A 27,456-nucleotide genomic window follows, 5' to 3' on the forward strand; every position below is an offset into this window, starting at 1 on the left:
CAACGGGGGGGGGGGGGGGGGGGGTGGCGGCGGCTAACTCACCAGCTTTTTCTGCACTGCAAGCATGGAACGAGTTTACATCCACTGGAGGCTGAAATGAAGGGTTTTCCATTGCAAAATCAATTCTTTAAATGGCAAAGCGAATTATTCACATTTAAGTAACGTGGCACAGTACCAACACCAATGGCCTACCAAGCCTAAGTTTCCATCTTTGGTGAATACAAACTGTACGAATAAAAGACAGAGAAAAGGGGAAAGTAGATGAACTGTAGAAAATGATTCCATGTCCCATTTTTCTTCGGATGGAAAAGGATAGAAGGAGAAGTTCTTTACCTTTGCCCCTGATGAACTCTCTGAAAGTTTCTCAGCCGGCTGAGGTAAAATGTGATCGCCAAGACATGCTGCATCAGAGGGGTTCGAATCCAAATCTAAGTCATCATCAGCATTATTTTGCTGAGGCAGAAACTGTACATGTTCAGATCCTTCTTCCAGATGATGATTTTCTAACACAGGAGTATCTTCAACTTGAGACACGTCCAGGTCATGAAGATGCTCATCACCATGGGCACTAAAAGATAGCCCTACATCTATATAAGCGTCCTCCATAATCGAATCATCTAAATCAGAAAGGAAATCAATCTCGTCAGCTTCATCAGATGGGCAGCCAAAGGCATCTTCAGAGGACTCCAACCGTGCTTGTTTAATATGCAGTGCAACTTCAAGGATTGCTTGCTTGGTCAAAGCATCTGAATATGAGCCAATCTTCATGAATTTATGTATAACCAGTGCTTCCGATGCAGAAATAGAGAGTTCGACCGCATCACTGATATCAGCATCTTTAATGCATATCACATTGCATTTTTCTTCATGCCGACATCCTCTGTCCTTATAATTCGTGGCAGACTGCGGACCAGCATTCTCTGCTGTTGTTGGAATGGAAATTAGACGCGAATCATGCATCATACAACTGGCATTTTGGCCCTTCCTTTCTTCATACTGCCTCCCACTGTCACTGTTACTGGTAAAATCTCGTGGATCAGCATTCTCCATGGATATCGGGGCAGAAGTTAAGGATGGAATTACTCCACCGCCAACACTATCCATTTTCAATTGAATTGCCTCTCCCACGCCACCCGAAGTTTCAACTTGCTTCAAGGGCAGGGCTTTACTAGAATCCTGCAATCTTTCATTCCCGTATAACAGCTGGCTTTGGCTAAAATGCAGATCACTATCTGACGAAAGACGCAGACGAAGATGAAGCAACTGCATCGCAACAAAAATAAATAAATCACACCAGCTTCCACAAAAAATAATTTTATATTAAAAATATCAGAATCAAGAAAAGAAATTGACAAAAAAATCAAAGATTAATTAAAACTTATACAATCTCAAGGACTTACGTTGCCCGGCGATGGAGGGATGCTATACTGCGTATTATTATCTTCTCCGGATGACAGGAACAAATGAAAATTATTATAATAATAATTTCCACCTTGTTCTTCAATTGACAAAATCTCCACATCTTTTTCGTTATTAATCAAACCCTACGCATCATAACATAAAGCCTAAAATATTTTGATTAAATAAATAAAAAATAATATCAATAATGATTAATTGCTCACGTTGAATTCTTGATTAGCTTCGGCTTCTGGTGATGGTGATTCTGATTGAGAATGTTGGAGCCAAAGAGGAAGCCAAGCGCGATCCTGAAATTGATTGAATTTAAAGTTAGATAAAATGAGTGAAAATCAATTGAATCGGAAGGTTTTTTTTGCTGATTGCTACCTCGGAGAATTGAGGAAGACGAAACCCTAAACTTGCCATGAAGAGATTACTGCGAGAGAGAGAGGATGGATTTTTCGCGCCAAAACCACACTGGTGCTTGGCTCGGCTCGCTGCTCGCTATGGGTTTTGTTTTATTGATGGTGCGAAAGATTGTGAAATTATGATCCGGTGGTATGGATAAAACTGTCTCTTTCCATTTTTATAAAAATAACTTTTAAAATTTTGGTGACCTTTATTTTTATTTTTGCATTTTCAGACAGAAACTAAACGGTGTAAAATGATAGGGCTATTTGAGAACACACAGCATTATAATCATGCTAAGTCTCCTAATGTTAGATTTGATTTGAAAACTATTTTGTATTATTAGATTATTGAACCAATATGCGACCATAAATCAATTATTTAAAAAAATAAAAATATATTAGTCATTGAAGTTTAACATGTATCTCATCATATTAACTAAATTATTAAAAATTTATATAAATCAAATAAATTAAATTAAATTAATATATTATTCAGTTTACCTAAAAACTTGATTTATCTTAAGTTATATATCCTATAATTTTCAGGTTAATACATTTTCTTTTTCTACCAATACGTTTGATGATTTGCTTCCCCTTTGTGATTTAAGGTCGCGTAAAACGACGACGACTCCACTTTTTGCAGTCTTCTCTAACTGAAACCTGATAGGGCAACGATGTAATGGGCCAAGGTTTTCACTCTTAACATGGACTTGTTATCTGGGCCTTTGATACTGGGTTTTGGCTCTGAGCAGCAGAGTGTCATATTTTCGGCCTTTTTAGGTTTTTTTTATTGTTTCTGTATGCCTCTCTTCCGTTAGTCGTTATATATATATATATATATATATATATATATAGATGTGTGTGTGTAATTTGAAAGATATAATGAATATATAAAATAAATTTATCAAGTAATTTTAAATTATTTTTTTGTATTCTCTGAATAAACATGAAATACAGAGAAATATGTTTTTTTTTCCTATCTAAACTGCCTGTATTTTTTTTATCTAGAGAAAGTAGCCAATTAATATTTATTAGTAATGTTTGTTTTAATAAATTTATTTCTCAACACGTTGTAATTATGATCAATTCTGATTCAAGGAACGTGCTGGAATGTTTTATAGTAGCATGGGCAACATAGTTTGATAAAGAAGTTTGTTTTTTATTTTTTATTTTTCGTTTCTAGGCTGAGAAGAGCTTTTAAAGTTACTTGATAAAAATTAAATTGATGTTTTTTAATGTATTTTAATGATTTTTATATGTTGATAAATAAAAAATATAAAAAATATTATTTTAATATATTTTTAAATAAAATACACAATAAAAAAAATACTCTGTAGTATATCATCAACTTATAGAAACTCAGTTTCATTGCGTTTTAAAGCACGACACTCGTAAAGCGTCCATCATCATCTTCACGGAGATACTTCCAGCTCAAATTTTAAATTTTTATATAAAATTAAATTCACTCCGCTCGTCAAATTATTAATAAATTATATCAGAAGTGTGAGATGTGTGAGATTTTTACTTCTTGTACCGACATCACATTCTAGAAATCAAGTTACCTGTCTTAGACTGTTTAGATGAGGTTGGCAGCACGAACAGCTTTTTTTTTAAAAAAATAGCACGATAATATAATTTTAAAAAATAATGAAACAATATAATTTAATACATGTTATAATTAGAAAACAGAACATTTCAAAAACAAAAAATCCATGTTGAAAAACATGATATTTAAAAAAATTAAATAAACGAACACAAATTATAAAAAAAAAAAGATGAGAAATAAAAATAAAAAAAAATGAACTTAAAAGTGTATCAAAACTTTGATTATAAATCCACTAATAACAACAATAAGATTTCAATTAGATTAGATAAATACAAAGATAACAAGTAAATTTATCGACAATAATTATAATAAGTCATATATATTGTCCAAAAAAATGGTATCTCACATGTATCTAAATAATGCATTTGTTTTTATTGTTATCAATAATATTTTTTGATGTTGCCAGGTTATTTTTTTGATATTATTGAATTTATTTCATTAAAATTATTTTAAAGGTATTATACTTAAAGTTTTGGTGTATTTCAAAAATCTTTTTTTTTTATTTTTATTTTTTTTTATTTTTCTCATTATAGTAATTAATTATTTATCTTTAATGTGATACACGTGATCTACTCTAGTTATCATTTATGATATTTTTTAATGTCGTTGGATTTATCTTATTAAAATCTTTTTAATAGTATTAATTATATCATTATCAAAGTTTTGTTATATTTTCAATGTTTTTTTTGTTGTTTTTTTATTTTTTATTGTAATTGCTTATTTACATTTAAATAATTTATTACTCATTTTAGTTATTATTAATAACTTTTATTAGTGTTATTAAATTACTTCATTGAATTTTTTTAATAATACTAATAATGTTGTAATTGAAATTTCAGCCTTTAGAATTTTTTAATTTTTGCTTCTTCTAGGTTATAATTGGTGTCGGTACAATTAATAAGCAAATATTTTTTGTCAAAATGATATTAATATACGAAATACCCGGATAATCTTTCTTTTTTCAAAAAATGCAGCTGCGATGTGCTGTCGTCTCTCATCAATTCATCATTACTCTCATTCTCGCTAAAACCGCACACGTCAGCTCCCTCTGAACTAATGATCCGAAGATTCTTTTGTCCGCGACCTTTTCAAACTCCCCGGGACTCGGCATAATCCAACGGCTTAAATTCAATGTTCCCTTAAAAAACATCTTCATTTGCATCTTAAACCAATTAGCCATCCTCCCTCACTCTCATCCTCCGATTCTCCCGCAATTTTGTGCAACCGCACGGTACTGATTCGTAACTGAAATATCAGAGTACAAGGCACTTTCTTCCTCCTTACCTCTGGCTATCTCTGCTGAGGTAGGTGTAGCACAAGCCTCTTTCTTTTCCTTTCTCTCCGGTTCTCACAGTTCGCAAGCATCAAGAAGAAAGAAAACGAAAAGAAAATAATCGATTAAAAGGTGAATTTTGTTTTAATTGATTTCTTTTTTCTTTTTGCTAAGCAATCATGACTCTTGTGTTTGTTTAATTGTTTGTTAGATTCATTTACTTAAAATAATTAATTATTTTGCTTGCTGTTTTGTTAGATTTGATCTGATTCGATTTGATCGCGCATTGTGTTATTTTTAATTATAATATGCCGTGGCAATGATTAAATCACTGAAAAGAGGATTAAGTTAATCAATTGATTGGTGATTAATGATTTTACAGATTGATTGAAACACTCATCTTTGTTAAAGATGAGATTAAAGAGAGCAATCTGTTGAAGCCAGGCAATTAAAGTTAATTTTGTTTAATTGTTTATTAGATTCATTATTTAAAATATTCAATTAGTTAGTTAGATGTTTTGTTTGGTTTGGTTTGATTTGATTCGATCTGATCATGCATGTTTTATTAGGATCATCCAATTTTGATTGTTGGTAATAGATTATTACCAGCCTTTTATTTTTTGTTTCTTAAATTCCTGAACAAGTTTTCTCGAATTCCGTGCGTCAGCGATTGCTTGTGTGAACGGAAGTCTGGCTGGAATGCTTGTCCTTTTTTGTTGTTTTTCTGTCTATAATGTTCTATACATCATATGTCTGTATGGGTTGATTTGATTTGATGAAAATGTGTCTTAAAAAAGGAAGTTAATTGGTTTCTCTGCTGCTTTCAGATTCGGTTTTATATTAAGAAATTTGGTTTCCTGGGTGGAACTTTTTGGTGGATTTGTTGTAATGGGTGCCGTAGAAAATCCAGTGGATAATAAAGAATATCGGATACCAGGAGAGGCGAAGGAGATTTTGAAATCATTGGCCTCCAAGTGGGAAGATGTGGCTGATGCAAGTTCGTTGCAAGTGATCCCTTTAAAGGGTGCAATGACCAATGAGGTTTTCCAAATAAAGTGGCCGACGAAGACAGAGAATGTGTCACATAAGGTTTTAGTTAGGATCTACGGTGAAGGTGTGGAGGTGTTCTTTGATCGAGAAAATGAGATTCATACATTTGAGTTCATTTCAAAGCAAGGGCAGGGACCTCGTTTACTAGGGCGGTTCTCAAATGGACGGATTGAAGAGTTCATCCATGCACGGGTACTTTGATGTTCACCTTTTCCTGTATTACTGAATATTGAAATGCAAATTGTCTTGAAGAGTTCTCTTGATTTAAGAGAATGGTAGTTGAGGTATTTAAATGATCAGTCTTAAAGGAATATAATACGACATTTTTTTTGGATAGCTTATACAGCTCCAATATGTACTTTTAATATCCCAAACATTTGGAAAATGGGGTTTGTTAGTTTCAACAGCTCAAATACCAACAGGTTAAATTAACTATTGAAATTGTGTATCTTTTCCTGGGATAAACAGAAGTAAAATGTGTTGGTTGATAAAAAAATAGTTTGAATTTCCTTTCTAGTTTCCTTATATCAGAAGTTAATATGTTCAATTACAACTTTCCCCTTCCTGAACCAAACATTTCTTGCATTTTCAAATACGAGTTTCAGACACTGTCGGCCTCTGATCTGCGTGATCCTGATATGTCTGCTCTCATAGCAGCTAAAATGAAGGAGTTTCATGGTCTTGAGATGCCAGGTCCGAAGAATATCTCCCTGTGGGATAGATTGCGGTATGCTTTCTTTTCTTTTCTCTTTCCTTTTTCTTTATAAAGGAAAATGAAGGTTGCACATGTCACCCTCTCTCTATATTCTTTGCTTTTAGTATAGCTGCTGTTATTTATTTTCTTTGTTGCTTCTACAGAAATTGGCTTAAAACAGCAAAGCGTTTGTGTACTCCAGAAGAAGCTAAACCCTTTCGCCTGGATTCTATTGAGGAGGAGATTTCCTTATTGGAAAAGGAACTATCAGGAGATCGGTCTATAGGGTTTTGCCACAATGATTTACAATATGGCAACATCATGATTGATGAAAAGACAAGAGTGATAACTATAATTGTAAGTTCTCTTTTTATTTGCTAGTTAAAGCGTTTTATGAATATGTTACCTGTTGGCATTCTATGCTATATTCTACATAAAATCCAATAACATGTTTTGGTCATTCTTACTTTTGCTTTTTTTCTCTAGATTTCTGGTTTTGATGTGTATCCTTCCTATCTTTGACCTTTTGGCTGTACTTGATGCTATCTCTGTTTGCTTCCTGCCTGCTAAACTGTGACTTGCATTTTTAATGCATTGCAAACTTTATCTTGTCAATGCATAGTCAAATGAATTTAAAGTGATCTCAAACGGCCTATATGCTTAGATTATCCTTGTCACTCTTAACTTTTGGGCAGATTAAGACTTTGTAGTCATAATATGTTTAAGCCATTTATTATTTGCTCTACTTAATTAAGATAGTGCGAAATATGAAGCCTTGCACTCCTTTTTCCCTTTTATCAGATGTGGGTTTGACTTGGGCTTAACTTGCTCTATGTTGTGCAAGATCATCAATGGTTGTATGTAACTGTTAGCAGATTGAGATGTTATCCTCCCTTTTTTGTTTTTCTAGTCATGCAGATTTAGATATATTAGCACATTTGGATAATATAGAAAATATCCTTTCCTTCAATTATTTGATTTGAATAGATTCTTCCATGTTTTTCTTTTACTTAGTGCAGAATTAGTTATTTGTTGTTGATTTATGCCTGTTCTGTTTCCCAGGACTATGAGTATGCAAGTTACAACCCTATCGCCTTTGATATAGCAAACCACTTCTGTGAGATGACTGCTGACTATCATACAGATACGCCCCATATTTTGGACTATAGTAAATACCCTGGTGCGTGACCACTACAGTGATTTCCTTAATGTTTCTTTGCTTTCATATTAGTTTATTCTCAAGGCATCTACTCGATCTCTGAGCCTGATATTAGGTTTGGATGAGCGTCAAAGATTTCTCCGTGTATATCTGAGTTCATCAGGTATTAATCTTTTACCTCGATTACCCTTAGCTTTTTTTAACTTCAAGGATGTCGTATGAGATACAAACAGATTAGTTGCTGTGAATGTCAATAGTTGTAGAAGAACCTTCTTTTTTTGTTAAATTTTTTATAACTTTCCAAGAACCGAGTGTGATATTTCTCATGAAACTACGGTTGTCTGAAAGGAGAAAAGTTGCTGATCATCATTTAGAATAACGAAGTTGCTCTGGTGTCTAATAACCAAGTTGCACTGGCCACTAAGTCTATCCCGCAATTCTAAACTAATTTAGAACAGCAAATATACTAACTTTCAGAATCTGCTCTTGCTTGGCAATCTTCATTAATGAGAACCTAAATTGAATTGCATGCTGTATATCATGAAATTTTCATCTCCTCGGAGTATTTTATTGGTGATTTATTGAATTCTTAATCTCTCACTCATATTCATGACTGAGCATTGCATGTCAGCTCATCTAAAAACCTCCAATTAAAAATTCTTTTTTATGATAACTGGTTCGTCAAACCATTTTTGATGCAGGTGGTCAACCTAGCGACAATGAAGTGGAGCAGCTACTCGAAAATGTTGAGAAGTATAAGCTTGCAAGCCATCTTTTTTGGGGGTTATGGGGGATAATATCGGTATGCCTTCGTATCCTTAATTTTTAAATCAGAACTTAAACATTCTGGCAACTACTTCAAATATGTCTGATGGCTTGAAACATGGACAGGAATTACATTTTGGTTTTAATTGCAGGCCTTGTGGCTACATAGAGTGCATGTCATTCAGAAGCTCTAGGAACTATATCCGTGCGTTCTGTATCTTCACCATGGAGTTGACCTCTGAAACTGTTTTGATTTTTCAGGAACATGTCAATGAAATTGACTTTGACTACATGGAATATGCAAGGCAGAGGTTTGAACAGTACTGGTTAAGGAAGCCTGCTTTATTGGGTTCTGTGGGAACCGCCCCTGATGTAGTTTCGGCTGATGGTAATTATCCTGCCTAAATGTTACTCTCTGTTTTAGTATCACATGCATATAGTTGTGTACACCGTACACGAACTATAGGTTGTGTTATGCTTTAGGTGTATCCTTTTAAAATATTTTCATCTTTGCTCAGTATTTCTTCAAAACATTATTTATTTGATATTTTAGCTGTCTTTTTTCTGCACAAAGATGGGTTAACATCAATATAAATGAGCAATCAGTTGGCAATACATGGCTATATTGCCCTTAACTAGAACTTTCCATAGGGTTTTAACTGATTTTAAAACTGATGGAATTAAATTTTTTTTTTCCCAATAGATTAATTATTTGCCAAGGGATCACCGACATTTTTAGACCACCGTGTGCTGGATATGGTCTTTTCACTAGGCTGGAACAGTTTTTGTTGACTGTTTTACATCTTAATAATGAATGACGATGTCAGTACTGAGAAAAGCAAAGGTACGGGTGAATTCTCATGGCATAAACCAGTAAAGATTCCAGAAGTAAATTTTGGTTAAGCGTACAAAACTGTGAAAGTGATAGTTGATAAGGTAAATGTCTTTCGAATTATTTTGATACATCTAGTTGTAAGTTGTGGAAAGTTGAAAAGGGTGGAGTTTGGAGGTGGTCTGTTTACCTGCCGCTCTTTTTTTTTTAATTCAATGGTTATCTAGTGCTTGCTGAAGGAAAACTAGGTTTGCTGTACGAATTAGCTCCGAGTATTGCAGCAATTCTTTAGTTAGATGACAATATCCTCTTGCCTGTGGGCTTAGTTCTGGATGGAGTCGTCTTCTCATGAAAACCGAGGACTCGACTGGTGCGTCTCCTGTGGTTGGATCATGCTTGCTTCCACCGTGAGGTCATTTGGGAAGTGGGCCTACACTCTTTATTTTGTTAGATGGACGTTAAAATGAAAGGGCAGTCTTTCATTCACTCAAGAGCCTGTGGATTCTCGATAGACTTTTGAGGTTTTTGTCAAAATAAGAGTTTTCTTCTCACGTTTTTCATGAGATCTGTGGTAGAATGCATTGGCTTGTTTTTCCATGTCTCATGTCCAGCTTTAGGGGACGATTGATAACGACACATCAAGACTTATGTTCATTTCGTCAAGCATGTCATTGAATTATTTACTCTTTATTTTAGAATAATATAAATAATCTCTTAGAGTTTTATCTAATAATTTAAGTTTTTAATTTAGATTTAGATGATTCTTTAATATGATATTAAAATTTTATTGACTTAACTAGTTACGAGTTTAAATTTTATCGTTTTTATTTTAATTAATAAAAAATTAAATATAATATAATATTAGTCTGAGTAAATTTTTTTACGTAGTTTATATTAGTCTTTAACATTTTAAACCATTTATAGAAGCATCCAAGCTCTTGATATGAATCTCAAGGAATTTAAGATTGTTTGATTGAACTTTGGATAGCAGGTTGAATTTCTAGTACATCAGTGCTGAGATTTGCTATTCGAAAGTTCATTTGATTGCCAATTCTCCATGATCCACTCCATGGTGAGTATTCAATGATACTATGGTGTCAGACTGTATGAACAACACAGCTGATTGAAGCAAGTAATCCAGGAACTAAATCAATGCAGCCATTTCCTAGGTGCAAGATATGGGTATTGTAAATATTTTGATATTGTGATTTTAATACTAGTTAATAGGGAAAAAAACTGATCAATCCATCAGGATAAAACTCGATGAAATTATTTATAAATAAAACTAAATAATTTATCAATATTCCAATGGTTTTATGATGATTTATTTGATAAATTTTTTTTAAAAACAAAGCTTTAGTTAACTATCATTGAAATTAATAATAACGAAGGAATATTGTGTGAACGAAAACCAAATTTGAACTTGGTAGGGCATCTTTGGTATAAATATTTTCTTAAATCTCAAAGAGGGTTTTAGACCCCACCAAGCTTTTAAATAATACACGTTCAAGGTAGCAATTATAATTCACCAAATAATAGAACAATTATAATTCACCAAATAATAGATTAATTACTAGGAAGTATTTTGTTGAACAGAATTTAAAGAAAAGATGGTTCCAAGAAGAGGTAAATTTTGAGGTGGAGTTTGTTTTTAAAAGAAATCCGAGATTTCCGAGAACCTCTCCCCCGAATCACAAGTTGCCTCTTCGTGGACGAGACAGCCTATCGCCTATCTTCTAGCCAACAGAAGACACGCAGTGGATGGCAACAAGATCACTAGCTCTATAGGGTGCAGTGAATGATCAAGTGATTCGTGGTCACCTCTTGCTTACACGTGTGGTGATAAAATAAGAAAAAGCGTAAGTCCAGAGTGCTGGTTCTCAAATCGTACAGTTAATTTGGTATTATCATTAAAATGATTAGGTTTTTGTTTATTATTACAAGGAGGAGTAGAATTATTAGCTATATCCCTGATGCCTATCATACTTTAAACCTATTTTTAATGTTCTAAAAACCTCGAATGATCTTTTTTTCTATCATTTTCCCTTCAAATATCTAAGAAAACTAGAAATACTTGAATTTATAAAAAAATTAAAATTGCTTGGAAGAATAAATAAAATTATTAAGATCTAACTCAGAAATTTTATTTCTAGTCTAGTTAGATTTCCAAGTCTTCTTCTGTAATGGATTACAGGGAATGCATGTTTTTTTTTCCCTTCCCTTTGTAGTTCAACAATATTTGTAGTGAAATGCATGAGGTTTCGTTGGCAGGCACAGAAGAGGTTGCAGAAAAGACATGCTCGAAGCAAACTGGTTTGTTCAAGAAGTTGAAGAAATATATCAGTCTGGCAAGGAAGTAAGACTTTCACATTCTTGCCACACGCTGTGTATCATTCGATTGTACCAACTCAAGAAGGAAATAGACGATGCAGAAGAGTCCGGTTGAAATGGAGGGATGGGATTGATGGGGCAGAAATAAAAAATGTAATTGTTCATTGATTTTTATAAGCATTTGTTTTTGGTACAAGGAAGATTATAAAATGCATGAAGAACCTGGTAGATGTTTATATCGTTTTCTATTCTCATTTTTGTTTCAAATTTTTATTAACAAGTTTATGAAAAATTGTTACTTTTACTTCTTGTCGTAACAAATCATATAAACTTCTTTAAAAATGTTTTGGAGAGCATTTTGGAATTAGTTTTTCTGAACCATTTGTTTATAATCTGAGAGTATTCATGACGGCGGTAAATGAAAGTGAATCATGGTTATGTTAGGTTTTTTTTTTAGCGCAATCATGTTTTTTATTAAAAAAATTATATAAATTATATTTTTAAATTTTATTTAATAATTTAAATTTTTAGTTTGAGATAGTTTTTTAAAATTCAAATATCACATAATGAACGATTGTGCAAATTTTATATACAAAGGATTTTTACTTGAAAGAGTATGTTAGAAAATAATATAAATTATATCCTAAGATATTACTTAGCAGTTTAAGCTATTAGATTGAAATGATTCTATGATATTTTTTAAAAAAATTTAAATATTTTTTATTGTTTTGATATACAAATACAAAAAATATTAAATTTTTTTTTTTTACTCTACCACACTATGAAAATCTAATAAATAAACTCTAACTTTATTTATTTAGTAATAATATTTTTTTTATATATGTCTGGCATTTTATATAATTGTTTTTTTAAAATATTTTAAATTAAAATATATTAAAATAACATTTTTTATTTTAAAAAAAAATTAATTCATAAAAAAAAATATTTTAAAAAATTCTTATAAACGACAATCTGGATACTTTTCTCAGCTTTTATTCTTGGCCCGGTGACTTTTGCTTCTTTTTTATGTTAGTAATAATTATATATAAAAAAACGCACGCACCCACAGGCCGGAAAAGGGAGCACCAATCAATAACTACCAATGACGGTAGAATTGTTCTGGTCAAAACTATGCTTTTAACTTTTAAGTCAACAAAATAAAGGCAACCTAATTTGTAACTTAGACATTGTGTTCAGAACAAATTATCAGAAAAAAAAAATTATGTATCTATAAAAAATTTCAAGAACTCATCTTTAGCTCCAAGAACATTTCCAATGTACTCAAAAATCACATTGACTTGACTTAAATTACATTTTTGTGTATAGAAATACATTTTAGTGCATTTCATAAATACATCTGGTTTAAAAAAATATTAAATCAATTGTTTTTAAAATATTTTTTATTGTTTTAATGTGTTAAAATTAAAAATATTATTTTAATATTTTTTAAAAATAAAAACACACAATCAGCAATATACGAAAGACAAACTACACCTCTCTACCCCCTCCTCTTCTTCTTCCTGACAATCTTCCAAGAAAAAACTTCAAGAATCAGCTCGTAAGTCGAGGATGAAGATGGGTTTTTCTTGCATGGCGGTCAATTTGAAGTTACAGTGCCAACAATGATGGAAATGCCAGAGAGAACGTAGTAGTATGGGAGATGACGAGGAAGGATAAGATTTGATCCACAGTGAATTATGATTGGCTCAGCAGATTAGAGTATGATTGGCAAAGTGTGCACTGGTTGCATTATCCAGCCACCAATACGAGATTATGACAAATATTATTTTTTAAAATATTATTTTATTTTAAAATAATTTAAAATAATCCTTTTTATTTTTAACAGCACTCCATTGAAATAATTTTAAAATATTAAAAAAATAATTTAAAACTTTTAGAAGGTCAAAAGTTTTTTAAAACACCTTGGCGTTCTGCACATGTTGCTGCTTTTCGCTGTTATGCCCTTGGTCTTTGCTTGAAAGGACAGCAGGAGCAGTTCCATTCACTTGCTCAGTCTCGGTGAATAGGGATATTTCTATTTATATTTCTTTAATTAAATAATTATTATCTCTTTTCTATTTGTTTCTTTATTTTAAAACAGTAACTAAATATAAACAGATTTATTTTTGTTTTGAAAAATTAGAATTGGAATTCCAGGCAGTGAAGTCGCTACAAGAGGATAATAACCTCAAAAATCCTATTTTCCTAGTTTTATTGGTTAGTATCGTTATAGTTTTTATTTTCAAAACATTTTTAAATTGTTTTTTATTTTAAAGGATATTAAATTAACTTCTTAAAGTATTTTTTTAGTGTTTTTAATATATTGATATCAAAATAGAAAGATTAAAAAATTATCTTAACATATTTTTAATTAAAAATATTTTTTAAAAATACCCTTCAAGACACCATTAAACACGTACTTGATGTGACTTTTTATCGGTTAATTTTCCTAGTACTTGTGCTGTGATACTTTAATAATTCATTAAATTAAATCCAAACGTTAAATACTGAAATTAGTACAGGTAGGATCCTCTTCAAATTTGTTTCGTACCAAGCCCCGCTTCCATTTAATGAAAAGCCTGCAAGCTCAGAAGGTTCTGTGTGCTCAGTGAAAAAACAAATATGTCATTTGAAGGTAATTTTAAGAGTTAAATGATTGATTTTTAAAGTGGATTTTATTTGGTAATATATTATAATAATTTTTTTAATTTTTAAAAATTAGTTTTAGATTTTAGTATGTCAAAATAATAATAAAATATTTAAAAAAAAAATTTTAAAAAAAATATGATTTCAATTATATTTTTCAACACTTGCTTGCTGCCAATAATTAACAATATTTTTTTTATTACAAGGAATTATTTTCCTAAAAAAATATTATTAGGGATTATGTGAGTTTTCTGGAGTTTCATAACTTTTATTTTTTAATGTTTTTTAAAATTATATTTTATTTGAAAAAATATCAATGATTTTAACATACTACTAGTAAAAATTAAAAAAATATTCTAAGATATTTAAAAAATATATTTTTTAAAAAATATCATGTACTACAATATAACCACACATAAAAAAAGAAATAGAGAGGAACATGGAAAATAAAATCAAGGGGTAAACTGATGGCTGAGCGGAATACCATCAAATCACTGCCGTGTTGTTCAAAACATAAAGAAACCAGGTGAAGGCAGAAAATTAAAAAAAGAAAAGAAAAGATAAGGATGAATTGAAGTTTAATTTTAATAAAAATATAAGATCCATAATGGTTGACCACAATTTCCACTACTTGACTTCAGAAAAACAAATAAGAAGAAGCAAAGCACACGATTGTAGCATAAATGACTGGTTTTAGTTAGATTTTTTAATAATTTTTAAAATAAAAGATTCAGTAATTCTTCAGAATAATTTCAGAAAATTTTAGGAATAGAAAAAAATTTCAAAGACCTTTCCAAGCTGAAATACACACACTATATAACATAAATATCGACAATTTCTCAGTGTTTAGGATTTATTTAGAAGTCAATAAATGAAGTATATTTAGCTGGAAGGTTGTGTACGTCTCATGGGTTAGGGATTTTATAAGAATAATCAATCCATGTCTCCAGCTCAAATTCTTTAAAGCATATCTTGACATTGGATCAATAAAATTCAAATTGGATTTAATTTGGATTTCTCAAAATATAATTTTAAAAGCATTCATCAAGAATTAAAAAAAAAACAATTTCCCATAAATGTGTAGGAATTTAAAGATAATTTTAGTAATTTAATATATTCTATGAAATGAATTTTTTTTACCATGTTTGTCACCGGTTCTGATACTAGTCTTATATTTTTATTTATGTTTTATAAGATATTTTATATTTAAAATATATCAAATTAATATTTTTAAATATTTTTAAATGATTATGATATATTAATGTAAAAAAAGTTCTAAATTTTTTTTATATAAAAATTATCATATATATTACGATACCAAACACGCATTTAATATAACCATATTATTACTCCAACCAACAAAATAAACAAAAAATAATTCCACCTAACTTGAAATTAAATTTCTAAAATACAACGATTACTCTTCCTTTCTTTTTAAATTTTTTAACGAGGAGAATTCCTTGAAGAAATCAGGAATAATCCCATGAATAAATGTAAATTGAGAATTGTTTTTGTATTCGAACGAGGCACCTTTTCTTATAAAATTACTTGGAATATCATCATCACCTGGAAATGACCCCACAGCTAGCTTTTTTCTTAGGCGACACGCGCGACGAAATTGACCACCCACCTGACAAGGAATATTGTATCATTTGTATATATATTTTTATTAAGTTTGAGTTTGGATGTATTACGATAAATTTTATGGTTCATTAAACATATTGCAAGTCCAATAAATAAGTAAAGTATCGCAAAAGTGATAAACATACCATATAAAGAGGATCCAATAAAAATACGAAAAAAATCACTTTTCAGTCTCGTTACCACTAGTACTTGAACCGAAATTTGAAAAAAAAAAAAAAAGGTTTATAACACTGAGCCACAGCCTGCTTGATTCCTTTATATATTTATATATAGAAAGATTGAGACTGCTATATCTATAATTTTCCATTCCTGTACACTTGGTCACAGATTAGGCAAAATAAGTAGGGATTTATAAATTATTTGAAAAATAACATTGTTTAATGAAAAAAATAATCAAAAATAAATATTTTCATGAAAAAAATAAAATCACAAACTAAATTTGGTTTTTTAAATTAATTTTAAATATAATCCTTAAACAATATTCTAATCCTAAATCATAACTCTGTATCTAAAAACCTAAACCTAAACACTAGCACTTGTCGTTAATTCTAAAGACAAACACTGATTAACCATCCTGAAAATAAATTCCTTGCTAAATATAATAATTTTTTAATTAAAAATATATTATTTTTTAAATATTGTTTTAACCTGCCTTTTTTTATCAAAAATATTTTTAAATAATCCTTAAATATGTTACAACGGTAACAGCACTAGGTCAAGGGTTGCTCCGGTAAATAAATAGTCAGAGATTCCAGTTGGTAGCTGGTGTGATAAACACTCCCAGGTCCCATCCCAGCTATCGGAAGCAAAATAGCGAAAGACACCGTTACCCCAATTTATAGTGAATGTTTCCTCTGTGAGATCTTATACCAGTACTTGTAATTAAGCAACGAAGGGGGCGAAAATGGGGGCGAAAGTTGCAGTACTGCCAATCGTGGGGATGATAATGGCAGAGTGTGCACAAGCTGGGCGTATGATAGCAGGCAAAGCAGCCATGTCAAATGGCATGAGTAGTTTCGTCTTTGTTCTTTACTCTAATACCATTGCCTCCATCATTCTACTCCCATCTTCTTTAATCTTCCACAGGTCCTCATCTCTATCTCTTAGCAGACAGCACTCGTACCATAAAAGAACTGTATATGCACAACTTCATAACTCTGCCACTCTTTTTCTCTCTGTTTAATTTCCTTGTTCTGGCAGACCACAAGAGAGGCCTCCACTCAACTTGTCAATTGTCTTTGGGTTCTTCTTGCTTGGTCTTTTCGGGTTCGTACTTCTTGTTAGAATTGATTTCAGACTCTGTAGCTTTCTTGGGTCCTGTTTGCTATCCTGGGTTTGATTTGTCATGGTTTTTTTCAGTTGCTTGGGGCAGAGTTTTGGTTATGCTGGAATTAACCTCAGTTCTCCTGCACTTGGGACTGCCATGCTCAACACTGTTCCTGGTCTTACATTCGTACTTGCTGTTATTTTCAGGTTATGTTACCACCAGTTCTTTAGTGGTTGACTTGATTCTTTCATTTTCCTTTCTTGTTTTTGCTCAAAATACTAACATGGATAGGCCTAAAATAGTCTCACTGGGTTGTTTCAGGATGGAGAAGGTTGACTGTAGAAGTTACAGCACCCTAGCTAAATCCATGGGGACTATAATATCGATGGGAGGAGCATTCGTTGTTACTTACTACAAGGGTCCTCTACTTCTGAAAGCACTACCTTCAGCTTCAAATTCATCTCACCAGGTGCTCTCGCAACACTCAAACTGGGTTCTTGGAGGATCGCTTCTTGCAGTTGATTGTACTATGGCTTCTTCATGGCTTATTGTACAGGTGAGATTTACCAAACCCTGATCAAAATAAAAAAACAAGTCTGTTACAAAATCTCTAAAAAAAGTGCCAGCAAATTCTAATTTGGTATCCATATTTCATGTTTCAGGCATTAATCCTCAAAAAATACCCAGCAAAGTTGATTGCAGTCTTCTTTTACTTCTTCTTTTCGACCGTACTGACTTCAATAGTTTGTCTGGTCATGGTAAAAGACCCCTCTGCTTGGAGCTTAAAATCTAATACAAGACTGGTTTCCGTCCTCTTCTCGGTACGTGGATAAAACCCATCTCATATTCCAGCTTCTTTAGACTTCAAACGTTAGCTTGATACTGTTGCAATACGCAACCAGTGACCTGAGATTTTAAACAAGCAGGGAATCCTGGGCCATGCTTTCCAAGTTGGTGTCACAACATGGTGTCTGCAGAAGACAGGTCCTGTGTTTGTTTCTGTATTCGCACCCTTGGGGATTGTCATTACAGCCACAGCGAGTGTCGTCTTCTTCGGTGATGCTCTGAATCTGGGAATGTGAGGTTCTTCTGATCTTTTGGATTTTGTTCATGATTGAGTTGTTGAAATTATGTAAATTCTTTATATAATTCTAGCAAGTTAAACCCAATTAAATTCTTCTTTCCTGCCTTTGCAGTGTGATTGGAGCTGTAATAATAGCCTCAGGATTTTATGCAGTGATTTGGGGGAAGGCCCAAGAAGCGACCAAGAAGGTTGAAGACGAGGAGAGTTTTGGCCCTGCCTCATCCTCTCAAAAAGTCCCCTTGCTGCAAAACAGAAGCAATGTTGATGCATAGCTATTGTCCTTCTTGCTACTTCCTGCAGCATCTGATGTACCAACTCAAGGAAATGGACGGTCCATTTTAATCATTATGGGATAATAAAATCATATTATGCATGGAAAATCTTCATGCCTTCATTTAGGTTGCTTAGCTTGAGGCAGGCAGTGCCTATTTTCGCTCAGACGTAGACCTTGTTGAATTGTAAATTCTATATTATGAAGGCATTGGATAAAAATTAGATTTTTTCAGTTTTAAGATTATAGTACTAAATTGTATAGAAATAAAGAGAAAACTATCATATTTTAAAAAATATATATATATATATATAATTAAAAAATAACACGCCAACTGTTTATTTAGATGTTAAAACCCGTCCAGCCAAATGAAATTTAAATATAAGTTGGAAAAATAATTCAAATTCAAATTTAATTAGAAAAATAATTAAAATAGTAGAAACAATTTCAAACTCTTACACATCGATATGTTTTTTTCCAATTGAATCTTGAACCATATATTTATTATGACTTCTAAACAATTTTAAAAAAATTGTCCGAACACAGGATGTTCAAAATTAACCTTTGAATAGCTGGTACGATAGGATTTGAGAGGAAATAATGCTTTTGTTTTCTAAGGCATCGGCAACTCAATAAGCCCAGCAAAAAATGCTCCACGTTACCCCCTCAAAATCCACCACAGAAAAGCCATCCTAAACAATATCTCTTACACCCCCACCAAAATCTGTCTCGTCTCCCACTGTCTGTCTCTTGTCCTATCACTCAGCTCCAGCCCTGAAACCCCTTCAAGACACAGAAGGCCACAAGTTCCTGAGTGCTAACTCGACTGCTGTTCTTTTTGAGGTCATCTCTGCTAATGGCTTGTGCCTCACAGGCAATGATATCAGCAAACACTTGCGCGCTCACTTCACCAAGACTTTTCAATAAATACACGAATGGAAACAAGAGAAACCCGAAGCTTTTCACTATCAAAGCGTCCTCTGATGACTCTGAATGTAATACTGAAGAATGTGCCCCGGAAAAAGAGGTCAGTTCAAAGGAATTATTCACTCTTCTTGGTTACCTTATCTTTATCTTCATATGTTGATCCAGTCTAAGTGTTTTTGCAACAACTCAGCTATGTCATGAAGTTGGATTTTGGGTTTTGTTTTATTAATCTCTTCAGATAGTTTTAATTGATTCATTGCTCTTACAATTTAGTTGAAAGGAGAGTCTGGCTTGTTTCAGTTTATATTTCAGTATCTGTGCATTGAGGCCTGTAAGCATATGTTTGTATAACATTGCATTATGTAGAGAAATGATGGATTGCTATTGTCAAATAGGTTGGGAAGGTGAGCATGGAGTGGTTGGCTGGGGAGAAAACCAAAGTCGTTGGGACATTCCCTCCGAGTAAACGCGGTTGGACAGGGTATGTTGAGAAAGACACTGCTGGACAGACAAATATCTATTCAGTTGAGGTTAGTAATCTTCAGGTTTTCTTATAATCAATCTTCACTTTTTTGTTAACTTTGATCACTATATATGTTACTCATTAATCAACAACTCAGAGCAGTTATGGCTGCTCTCGGCAAAGCACATTAATCTTATTGCCTTTCAAGCATATTAACTGTCTAGAATCAATCCTGGCAGAAGCTGAACGACCCAAAGATTGAAATCATAAGTATGCTTCAATTAGCTAGGAAAATGGTAATGTTCCAAGGGTAATGAGTTAACTCTATATCTTAACATCTGTTTCAAATGAATCAGTTTTCATCCTTTAAGTGGTCCGTGGTGGTGATTGTATTACACTGGAGAGTTGACAACTATCCATGGATAGCCTTATCTGGGAAGGATTGTCTATCCTCTGAGTTGGGTTGCTTGTACTGTAGTCCTGATATTAGTTGGCTCTTGCTTCCTCTTGTCACAAGTTTAAATGTATCATAGCAGTCAAGATATGGATTTTCTATGGAAACCTACTGCCTCTAGTTGTGGTGGGAGATGGGAGTCAGATCGTACCAAAAACCAATCCCAAAGCCATCACCGATGCTATAGTATGCTCCAAACCCATCTTCCATATATGTCAAAATTCGTTGGTGGAACCAAATTCATAGCAAACATGAATGCCTCTATGAATGTCTTCCTGCATTTTCTTTGGAAGTGTGGGAGGAAATGGTTGATTCATCAATACACCAAACTGCTTTCTCATCTCTGACACAGCAACAACATTGAATAGTATGGTGCTCCACTGTGATTTGGTTTTTCTGGAAGATTTTATCGATGTCCTCTTTTTTAGAATGGTTTATTTCCTAGCTCATTTCTCAACAAAACATGGTCATGGAATGGCAGATGTTACTCATCTTTAGTTCACTTTACTGTGGCTTCATGTCTGAACAATGATATAACTGGCTTGTTATTTTGATTTTTCCATCGCATTTCTTTCTGGCGCGGAGCTGTACAACCAACATCTTATAACTTCAAATATTTTCAGCCTGCAGTTTATGTAGCAGAAAGTGCAATAAGTTCGGGAACTGCAGGTACTTCCGCTGAAGGTTCTGAAGGCACAGTAGCACTTGTTGCTGGCCTTGGACTCACTTCTGTAGCTGTAGCTTCATTTATTCTCCTCCTAGTTGGTAAGAACCCATCTAACATAGCAACGGCGGAATACAAAGGACCATCTCTCAGTTACTATATCAACAAATTTAAGCCAGCAGAAATCATCCAAGCTGCAGTGCCAAGCCAAACAGAGTCCCCCTCATCCATACTGGCAGACAGCTCCATGCCAGAAGTCCCCGAGATACAGGTTCAATCTGCACCAGAAGTTTCTGAGGTACCGGTTCAATCTCAATATGAACCTGAGCCTTTAACTTCAGGTGTGAGCAGTGCTAATTTGGCAAATTAAACTGGCTCAGTTTCTTCAACTGTAGAAACAAAATTTTTTTCTTCTATACTGCTGATGTATACTCAGAAAACAATGAAAAGGCTGTTAACAAGGAGCTATATTCAGTATTTTATAGCATGAAGGAAGACATCGAATGGTATTATGGTTTTGTTTGCAGTAACCAAAAATAATATCATGCTATCCATCTTATTTGTCAATAGATTTATTATCTGTCTTCTGTATTCACTATCAATTTGATCTAATATCACGATAACCTTGAAGGAACTACATGGTTGCTCTGTTATCTGTTTGAATGTTCCAGCTCTGGTTCTATTCTACCATTCCTGCATCGGAAATTCTTGATTTACTTGTTCATGGCTGCACCCCACTTCAGCAAATGAGATTTGCGGGCCTCATCCATATCTTCCCGTAAGAACTTCATTTGGATCTCATTCTATCAACAAGCAATTCAACAAGGGATGGGAAAAGAAACATCAAATATATAGGAAGCTTTGCACAGCACAGCATGCTCTTTCTTAGACAGCTAATGCCTCGAAAAAGAAGGCAATAGTATCAATAGCGAATTAGGGAGATCACCTCCTCACCATTCCTTCCATCTCTTAAATCCATTAATGAGGTCTCCCTTAGTAGCTTTCAGCGGCTTTTACTCCAGAAAACAGGCTGTTAGCTCCCAAATGTGTGGCTACCATACATCACCATTCGATCGATATATAACTGCTTATGTTTGAAAGACAAGCACGAAGAACTAAGGAGGACTAAAACACGGAGACCAGTAGAATAAGTGGTCTAGGATCAAGAACACGATAGATGATCCAGAGTCATCCTTGGACTAGTGATAGTAAGTCACCGGCAAACATCTCTCGGCTGAAAAGTACAGTCATCACAAAACAAAATGTAACAAGTAGTTCAAGATCAACCCTACGATCCCCAAAACCTCACGACAAGTATTCTACATAAATGGAGTGTAAAGCTGAATGAGTATTGTCCTCATGCGTATGTCATGATTGTGTAAGCGTAAGCCCCCATGCGGAGACCTATGTTTTTGGTAAACTGTCGCCTGGCCCTGGTCACTGTGTAGCTTTTCGTGAGGCGACATCCCATCTCCCGAAGTAACAGCACTTTAAATACAACGTAGAACAGGTAAAAAGAACAGAAATCCAACGCAGAACGAACAGGAAATGGAATTTGCAACACAGGCTAAAGTTTTTTGGAACTTTGAACTTCAATAACACACACACATCATAATAATAATATTTTCAAAATACTAGAGTATAACTCAATTAATTAAATTTTAAATTTATTTTTTAAAAATTATTAATTCAAATTTTACAAATCTCAAAACTATTAAAAACTTATCATTAACTTTAAAGTTTGTAAAATTAGTCAAAACAACATTCATGTTAATCAAAATAAATAAACATGTCCAGCCCAGCACAATCCTCGTACGAAGACTTCATCTACATAGATAAGAATCCAACACATATCTAGTGCGGTCATAATTAAAAACCAAAAGATACCAGATCTTGCAATAAGCTGAACAATATCAAGTCCATGGTGATTAATAGAGCTATCTTTATTATCATGTGCCTCGTCAACGGTTCTGACAACGTCCAGGTATTGCCTAAGATCTTGCCTGCATTTTTCAAGGCCATCTTCTCGAATCGCACCAATCCTTTTTGGGGTTTGATGACTTATTTAGAAAGTAGAAAGTGCATAAACTATGGATCATCTTAATAGATTAGATATAAGAATACAATACAACATAACGTGCCCATCACAGTAAACAATTCCAAAGTAAGGAATCAACTGAATTCAATGTTCGTCATAAATGTTTGCCTGCTTTTTTAAAATTTTCTTTAAGGCAGTAGTCGTTGAACATTAACTCCAGAGCTCTCATGCTATTAATTTCTTCCCGCGGACCCCGTTGGCCCTTCTTCTCTCCTTTCTTTTCAAATCTAACACATCCGGTTTTTCTAAGCTTGTTCTAGTTCTTCCCAGACACGTTTAATCTTCTCTTTCTTCACTCTCTCAGGAGTCATGTCCATAGCTGATCCACCAGCGCCGGCCGTGGCGGGTAGTGGCCTCGGTTATGGTATTGCCATAGCTGTTAGTATCCTCGTCCTCATTTCTACTATAATGCTTGCTTCTTATGCTTGCATAAAGGTTAAAGGTAATGGTTTCGGCCGTAACAGCAGAAGCGATCGTGGTGTCAGTGATGGCTATGGGCCTCACCGGCATTTCACCACCAGGGATTCGATAGATCTTATGCCGGTGGTGGTGGTAGGCCTAGATGAGCCCATTATAGAGTCGTACCCTAAGATGGTGTTGGGCGACAGCAGGAGGTTACCCAAGCCCAATGAAGGCCCATGCCCCATATGCTTGTCTGATTACCTGCCCAGGGATACCATACGGTGTATTCCATATTGTAATCACTGTTTCCACGCTGACTGTATTGATGGATGGCTTAAGATGAATGCCACGTGTCCGTTGTGTAGGAATTCCCCAGCTCCGTCGAAGGATTCCACGCCTGTTGCTACTCCTTTGGCTGAGTTTGTGCCGTTGGCCTTCCATGCCAGGTGATTTTGTAATGAAAATATTTCTTCCACTCTCAATTTTTCAAGCTTAATTATTCTATCCTTCAATTTTATTTTTTAATTTTTTTGCCCGAGTTGAGGATTAGTATCAGAATAGCCCTTTTTAAATAAAAAAAAATTATTCGATATTTATTAAAATTATATTTATTTTATTTTTAAAATAATTTTGATAACAATTACATTTTATTCATAAAAACAATAACGAGTAACCATTTATACGTTTCAAACCTCCAATTATAATAAATAAAATCCTCATTATTTTTCTAGTTTTGCTGTAAATTGGTAAAAATGTGAATTTAATATTGGAATACGAGGAAATGTTTAGGTTAGATTCGGTTAGTATTTTACAATAAAAATGATACATGAAGGAGGGTTAACAATATATTTGTTTTAAAAAAAAAGTGATATAAAATGAAAATATCTTTAAATGATTTTAAAATATTTTTTTATATTTTTCAAATATAAAACGTATATAAACATGTTCTTTATGTCTCTATTATTTCCGTCTATTTTATCTCGATAAGTAACCAAATCATACCAACCTTAGAATACACGTCGTATTTACTCTTAATACATTGTATTTTATTTTATCCTTACCAGATAAGGCAATTTCAGTTTTTGTTCGTATGCTGGGTTTTGTGAGAACGAATCGTGTCTTAGGGGTAAATCCCGTGTTAAGAGTAGATGTTTTTTCTATTACATGGATGGTTATTTATTTTTATGTTTTAAACGTATTTAAAAAATAAATAATTTTATTTTTATTAAAAAAAATAATTTTTTATATGTTTTAAGAATACTATGATGTACTAATATTAAAAAATAAAATATATAATATTTTATTATATTTCTAAATAAAAAATATTTAAAAAAACATGAGAAGTAGCAGGTACTTTTATCCATTTGAAAAGGAGTGGCCACGCACCATTTCTATTATGTGGGATCCATAGTTGCCAATAATGGGTGTATTTATGCGTGGAACAGGAGACACTTGTTACGGGGAGATTCTCTCGCCTTTGAATCAAATATCATGAACGTATAAGGCAGATTATTTGCATAAATGCATGTGGTGTGCCCGTCACCTAAAGTCTGTGCGTGCATTATGTTTTTATAATAATATTTTTTAGATTTTATTTTTCTTTTTATTATCAACAAATTAAGATTATAAAAAAATATTCAATCAAAAATAAATATATTGTAAATCAATGCAAACATGTTTCTAGAAAAACAACGCTATCAAACTTAATTTAATAGATAAACTTGAAACTTAATTGACATGTCTTATATCTCTAATTAAATATTAAAAAAAAGTCAATTTGATGTCAATCTTATCAAGATGATGGGTTAATTAGTGATTTGGTCCATAAAATTAAAATTTGACTTGATTTATTATTAATTTATTTTACAAAATATGGTTTTGATTTTTTTTAAATAATAATTGATTTGGGTAAGTAAACTTATGATATGGACCTTGAACAAATCAACAAAGTTTTATAATTTTATATAAAAGGGTGTACATATTTATTTCCTCTAAAGCTCGATCTTGAGAAAGTCTAATGGCTCTTCTATTTACCTCATAACTTAAATCTAAGCAACAATAATAAATAGTTAGCATTTATTTAGAATTTTTTTGGTAGTTTAGTAGAGGCTATATTTTAATGTATTTTTTATAATTTATATATTAAAAAAATATTTTTTAAAAAAATATTATTAAAATCAACATTGTTAAAACAATGCAATTAACATAAAATAAATATAAACACAAAAGAAAATGAGGCTAAAATTTTCCTTTGTTGATTTCTAAAAATGCATAATTTAATCTAAATACAAAGAATTTATATAGGTTAAGTTAAAAATGTTATTATATTCTTAATAAATTAAACAAAATAAATTTATGATTTAACAAACGTATTAAAACAATTTAAAATAATAAAAAATAATTATTTTAAAACAAAAAAATTAAAAAAATTAGAATCATAATTCAACTGAACTTTCAAATATACCCTTACACAAAGGACATGATACTAAGGGTGATTGTTTTTTATTTGATTTGGTTTTTGTTAAAAAATATAAACAAATTGATTTTTTTAAAAAAATCTAAAACTGGTTCAAACCTATTTGACTCGATTTTTTTGATCTGGTTCGGTTTTTTGGGTTTTAGCTTGGTTTTTTTCAATTTAAATTTGGTTTGATTTGTTTAATTTTAGGCTTATAAAATCAAAACTAAATTAATCAATTTTTTTAAAATTATAATTAGTTTAATTGATTTTTTCATGATTGGATTTTTTCATTTTTTTAAATGATTTTTTCATGATTGGATTTTTTCATTTATTTTTTTATTTTTTTGATTTTTTGATTTTTTTTTCATCTCTGTATAATACATACAAACGACATTGCTATACCCAATTTTCATCTCACCTCTTTGGACATTTGGAGTCAAAAGCTTTTTTTTTATAGAAAACCCGGACCTTGATTATTTATGTTTTATGAGATTATTCCAATATTAAATAAATAAACATATCATAAGTATTCAATACTCAAGAATTTATTCTTAAAAAATATAATTAAGTAAAATTTATTTTGGAAAATAAAGTTGATAAATACGGTAAAGTTATTTATTGCAAGTTGAGCCAAGCGGTCGATCTAGTATAAGTTAAGGACAACATACAGGTGTTTCATGCCGAAAGACTTCCAACACAGCATGTATTACGTGTTTTTGTCTGGTTTCACGTTTGTGAATCTCATGGGCCTTACCCATTTTCTCTCCCGTCTCTCGGCGAAGGAAAACGACTCCTCCATTGAAGATCGATTGCTCGTCTCTCTCTTGCACACGCCTGAACGAGCATGAAAATGAAGGAAGAACCAGAGACAATTGCTACTGTCACTATCATGACGTAAACACAAAGCGACTTGTCAACCGAATGCGTAGATCCAGTCAAGGTTTCGAAATCATGCAAGCTTACCCTCAGCTTCTTGTCAAGATCCCATATGTTAATGTGGCTGGAACTCACATGTTGTAAAAGTTTAGGATAAATTACAATAATATAACAAAATAAATAACATTTTCAAAAACTTGAAGATTTGACATAATTAAATATTTTTCATTTAAAAAAAAATACCTAAAAATCTATTAAGGGTATTTTCCCATAAAATATACATAACTCAAGATTTACTGTAATTTATTCAAGAACTTAGAAAATAGAAAAGTTAAAATATATATATAAGAAAATAAAATTGTGTTAGTATATATAATTGGTATTGGTATCCTCATTGCCATATGCCAGTAGTATTGGACTTGATATTTTCTTGAAGATCACATCGCATTCAGCTAGAATGTGACTAGTTAGCAATTAGTCTATTAATAAGTGAAATGTCTAAGTTATGAACTAAGAATAAATAGTTAAAGATACGTTTTAATTTAAAAATTATAAATAAAACTAAAAGAAAGGGAGCATTCACTGTTATCCAAGACAGTTAATGCACTGTTAATGGAAACGGTTAATTCCTCATCCTTTTTATTTATCCATGAAAAAAAAAACATTTTGTCCAGGGAATGA

The 27,456-nt window shown here is 32.3% G+C and overlaps 5 protein-coding genes across 12 annotated transcripts in view; 4 read left to right on the forward strand and 1 right to left on the reverse strand.

Moving 5' to 3' along the window:
- Positions 1-1,948, reverse strand: part of LOC105122835 (uncharacterized) — an 8,841-nt gene extending 6,893 nt beyond the window's left edge. For all 5 annotated transcript variants that reach the window (XM_011022148.1, XM_011022147.1, XM_011022146.1 and 2 more), the window contains exons 1-5: positions 1,786-1,948; positions 1,623-1,706; positions 1,401-1,544; positions 334-1,263; positions 43-91 (exon numbers count right to left, since the gene is read on the reverse strand). In XM_011022148.1, coding sequence (XP_011020450.1) covers positions 43-91; positions 334-1,263; positions 1,401-1,544; positions 1,623-1,706; positions 1,786-1,824 — 1,246 coding nt within the window. In that variant the 5' untranslated portion in view covers positions 1,825-1,948. The remainder of the gene's footprint in view (positions 1-42; positions 92-333; positions 1,264-1,400; positions 1,545-1,622; positions 1,707-1,785) is intronic.
- Positions 1,949-4,376: 2,428 nt separating this feature from the next.
- On the forward strand, positions 4,377-11,562 carry LOC105122838 (probable choline kinase 2). 4 transcript variants are annotated; one of them, XM_011022152.1, is made up of 9 exons: positions 4,377-4,819; positions 5,515-5,929; positions 6,343-6,464; positions 6,596-6,788; positions 7,494-7,611; positions 7,706-7,753; positions 8,292-8,392; positions 8,617-8,743; positions 11,459-11,562. In XM_011022152.1, the coding sequence occupies exons 2-9, from the start codon at positions 5,576-5,578 to the stop codon at positions 11,545-11,547; spliced, it is 1,152 nt and encodes a 383-aa protein (XP_011020454.1). In that variant the 5' UTR covers positions 4,377-4,819; positions 5,515-5,575; the 3' UTR covers positions 11,548-11,562. The 4 variants fall into 4 exon arrangements, with proteins under 4 accessions (XP_011020454.1, XP_011020457.1, XP_011020456.1 ...); XM_011022155.1 differs by lacking the exon at positions 11,459-11,562 and adding an exon at positions 10,179-10,431 and having other exon boundaries at positions 4,378-4,819; XM_011022154.1 differs by lacking the exon at positions 11,459-11,562 and adding an exon at positions 9,059-9,866 and having other exon boundaries at positions 4,378-4,819.
- A 4,957-nt stretch (positions 11,563-16,519) lies between these two features.
- Positions 16,520-18,676, forward strand: LOC105122836 (WAT1-related protein At3g28050-like). Its single transcript, XM_011022151.1, has 7 exons — positions 16,520-16,894; positions 17,009-17,074; positions 17,168-17,281; positions 17,397-17,631; positions 17,738-17,896; positions 18,002-18,153; positions 18,272-18,676. The coding sequence occupies exons 1-7, from the start codon at positions 16,713-16,715 to the stop codon at positions 18,429-18,431; spliced, it is 1,068 nt and encodes a 355-aa protein (XP_011020453.1). The 5' UTR covers positions 16,520-16,712; the 3' UTR covers positions 18,432-18,676.
- A 435-nt stretch (positions 18,677-19,111) lies between these two features.
- LOC105122839 (proline-rich family protein) lies at positions 19,112-21,572 on the forward strand. Its single transcript, XM_011022157.1, has 3 exons — positions 19,112-19,457; positions 19,753-19,887; positions 20,898-21,572. The coding sequence occupies exons 1-3, from the start codon at positions 19,287-19,289 to the stop codon at positions 21,306-21,308; spliced, it is 717 nt and encodes a 238-aa protein (XP_011020459.1). The 5' UTR covers positions 19,112-19,286; the 3' UTR covers positions 21,309-21,572.
- Positions 21,573-22,781: 1,209 nt separating this feature from the next.
- Positions 22,782-23,920, forward strand: LOC105122841 (RING/U-box superfamily protein). The gene has a single exon (XM_011022158.1). It carries the CDS (start codon positions 23,346-23,348, stop codon positions 23,886-23,888), a length of 543 nt encoding a protein of 180 aa, XP_011020460.1. The 5' UTR covers positions 22,782-23,345; the 3' UTR covers positions 23,889-23,920.
- Positions 23,921-27,456: the final 3,536 nt, after the last annotated feature.

This window comes from Populus euphratica, unplaced genomic scaffold, assembly GCF_000495115.2.
Source record: "Populus euphratica unplaced genomic scaffold, PopEup_1.0 scaffold8.1, whole genome shotgun sequence".
Classification (NCBI taxonomy): Eukaryota; Viridiplantae; Streptophyta; class Magnoliopsida; order Malpighiales; family Salicaceae; genus Populus; species Populus euphratica.

Coding starts and splice junctions, on each gene's coding strand:
- LOC105122838 (XM_011022152.1), top strand. CDS start 5,576: ATGGGTGCCGTAGAAAATCCAGTGGATAATAAAGAATATCGGATACCA. Junction 5,930..6,342: donor AAGAGTTCATCCATGCACGG/GTACTTTGATGT, acceptor TACGAGTTTCAG/ACACTGTCGGCCTCTGATCT. Junction 6,789..7,493: donor CAAGAGTGATAACTATAATT/GTAAGTTCTCTT, acceptor TCTGTTTCCCAG/GACTATGAGTATGCAAGTTA.
- LOC105122841 (XM_011022158.1), top strand. CDS start 23,346: ATGTCCATAGCTGATCCACCAGCGCCGGCCGTGGCGGGTAGTGGCCTC.
- LOC105122836 (XM_011022151.1), top strand. CDS start 16,713: ATGGGGGCGAAAGTTGCAGTACTGCCAATCGTGGGGATGATAATGGCA. Junction 17,075..17,167: donor TTCTTGCTTGGTCTTTTCGG/GTTCGTACTTCT, acceptor GGTTTTTTTCAG/TTGCTTGGGGCAGAGTTTTG. Junction 17,282..17,396: donor GTACTTGCTGTTATTTTCAG/GTTATGTTACCA, acceptor GGGTTGTTTCAG/GATGGAGAAGGTTGACTGTA.
- LOC105122839 (XM_011022157.1), top strand. CDS start 19,287: ATGGCTTGTGCCTCACAGGCAATGATATCAGCAAACACTTGCGCGCTC. Junction 19,458..19,752: donor AATGTGCCCCGGAAAAAGAG/GTCAGTTCAAAG, acceptor ATTGTCAAATAG/GTTGGGAAGGTGAGCATGGA. Junction 19,888..20,897: donor CAAATATCTATTCAGTTGAG/GTTAGTAATCTT, acceptor AAATATTTTCAG/CCTGCAGTTTATGTAGCAGA.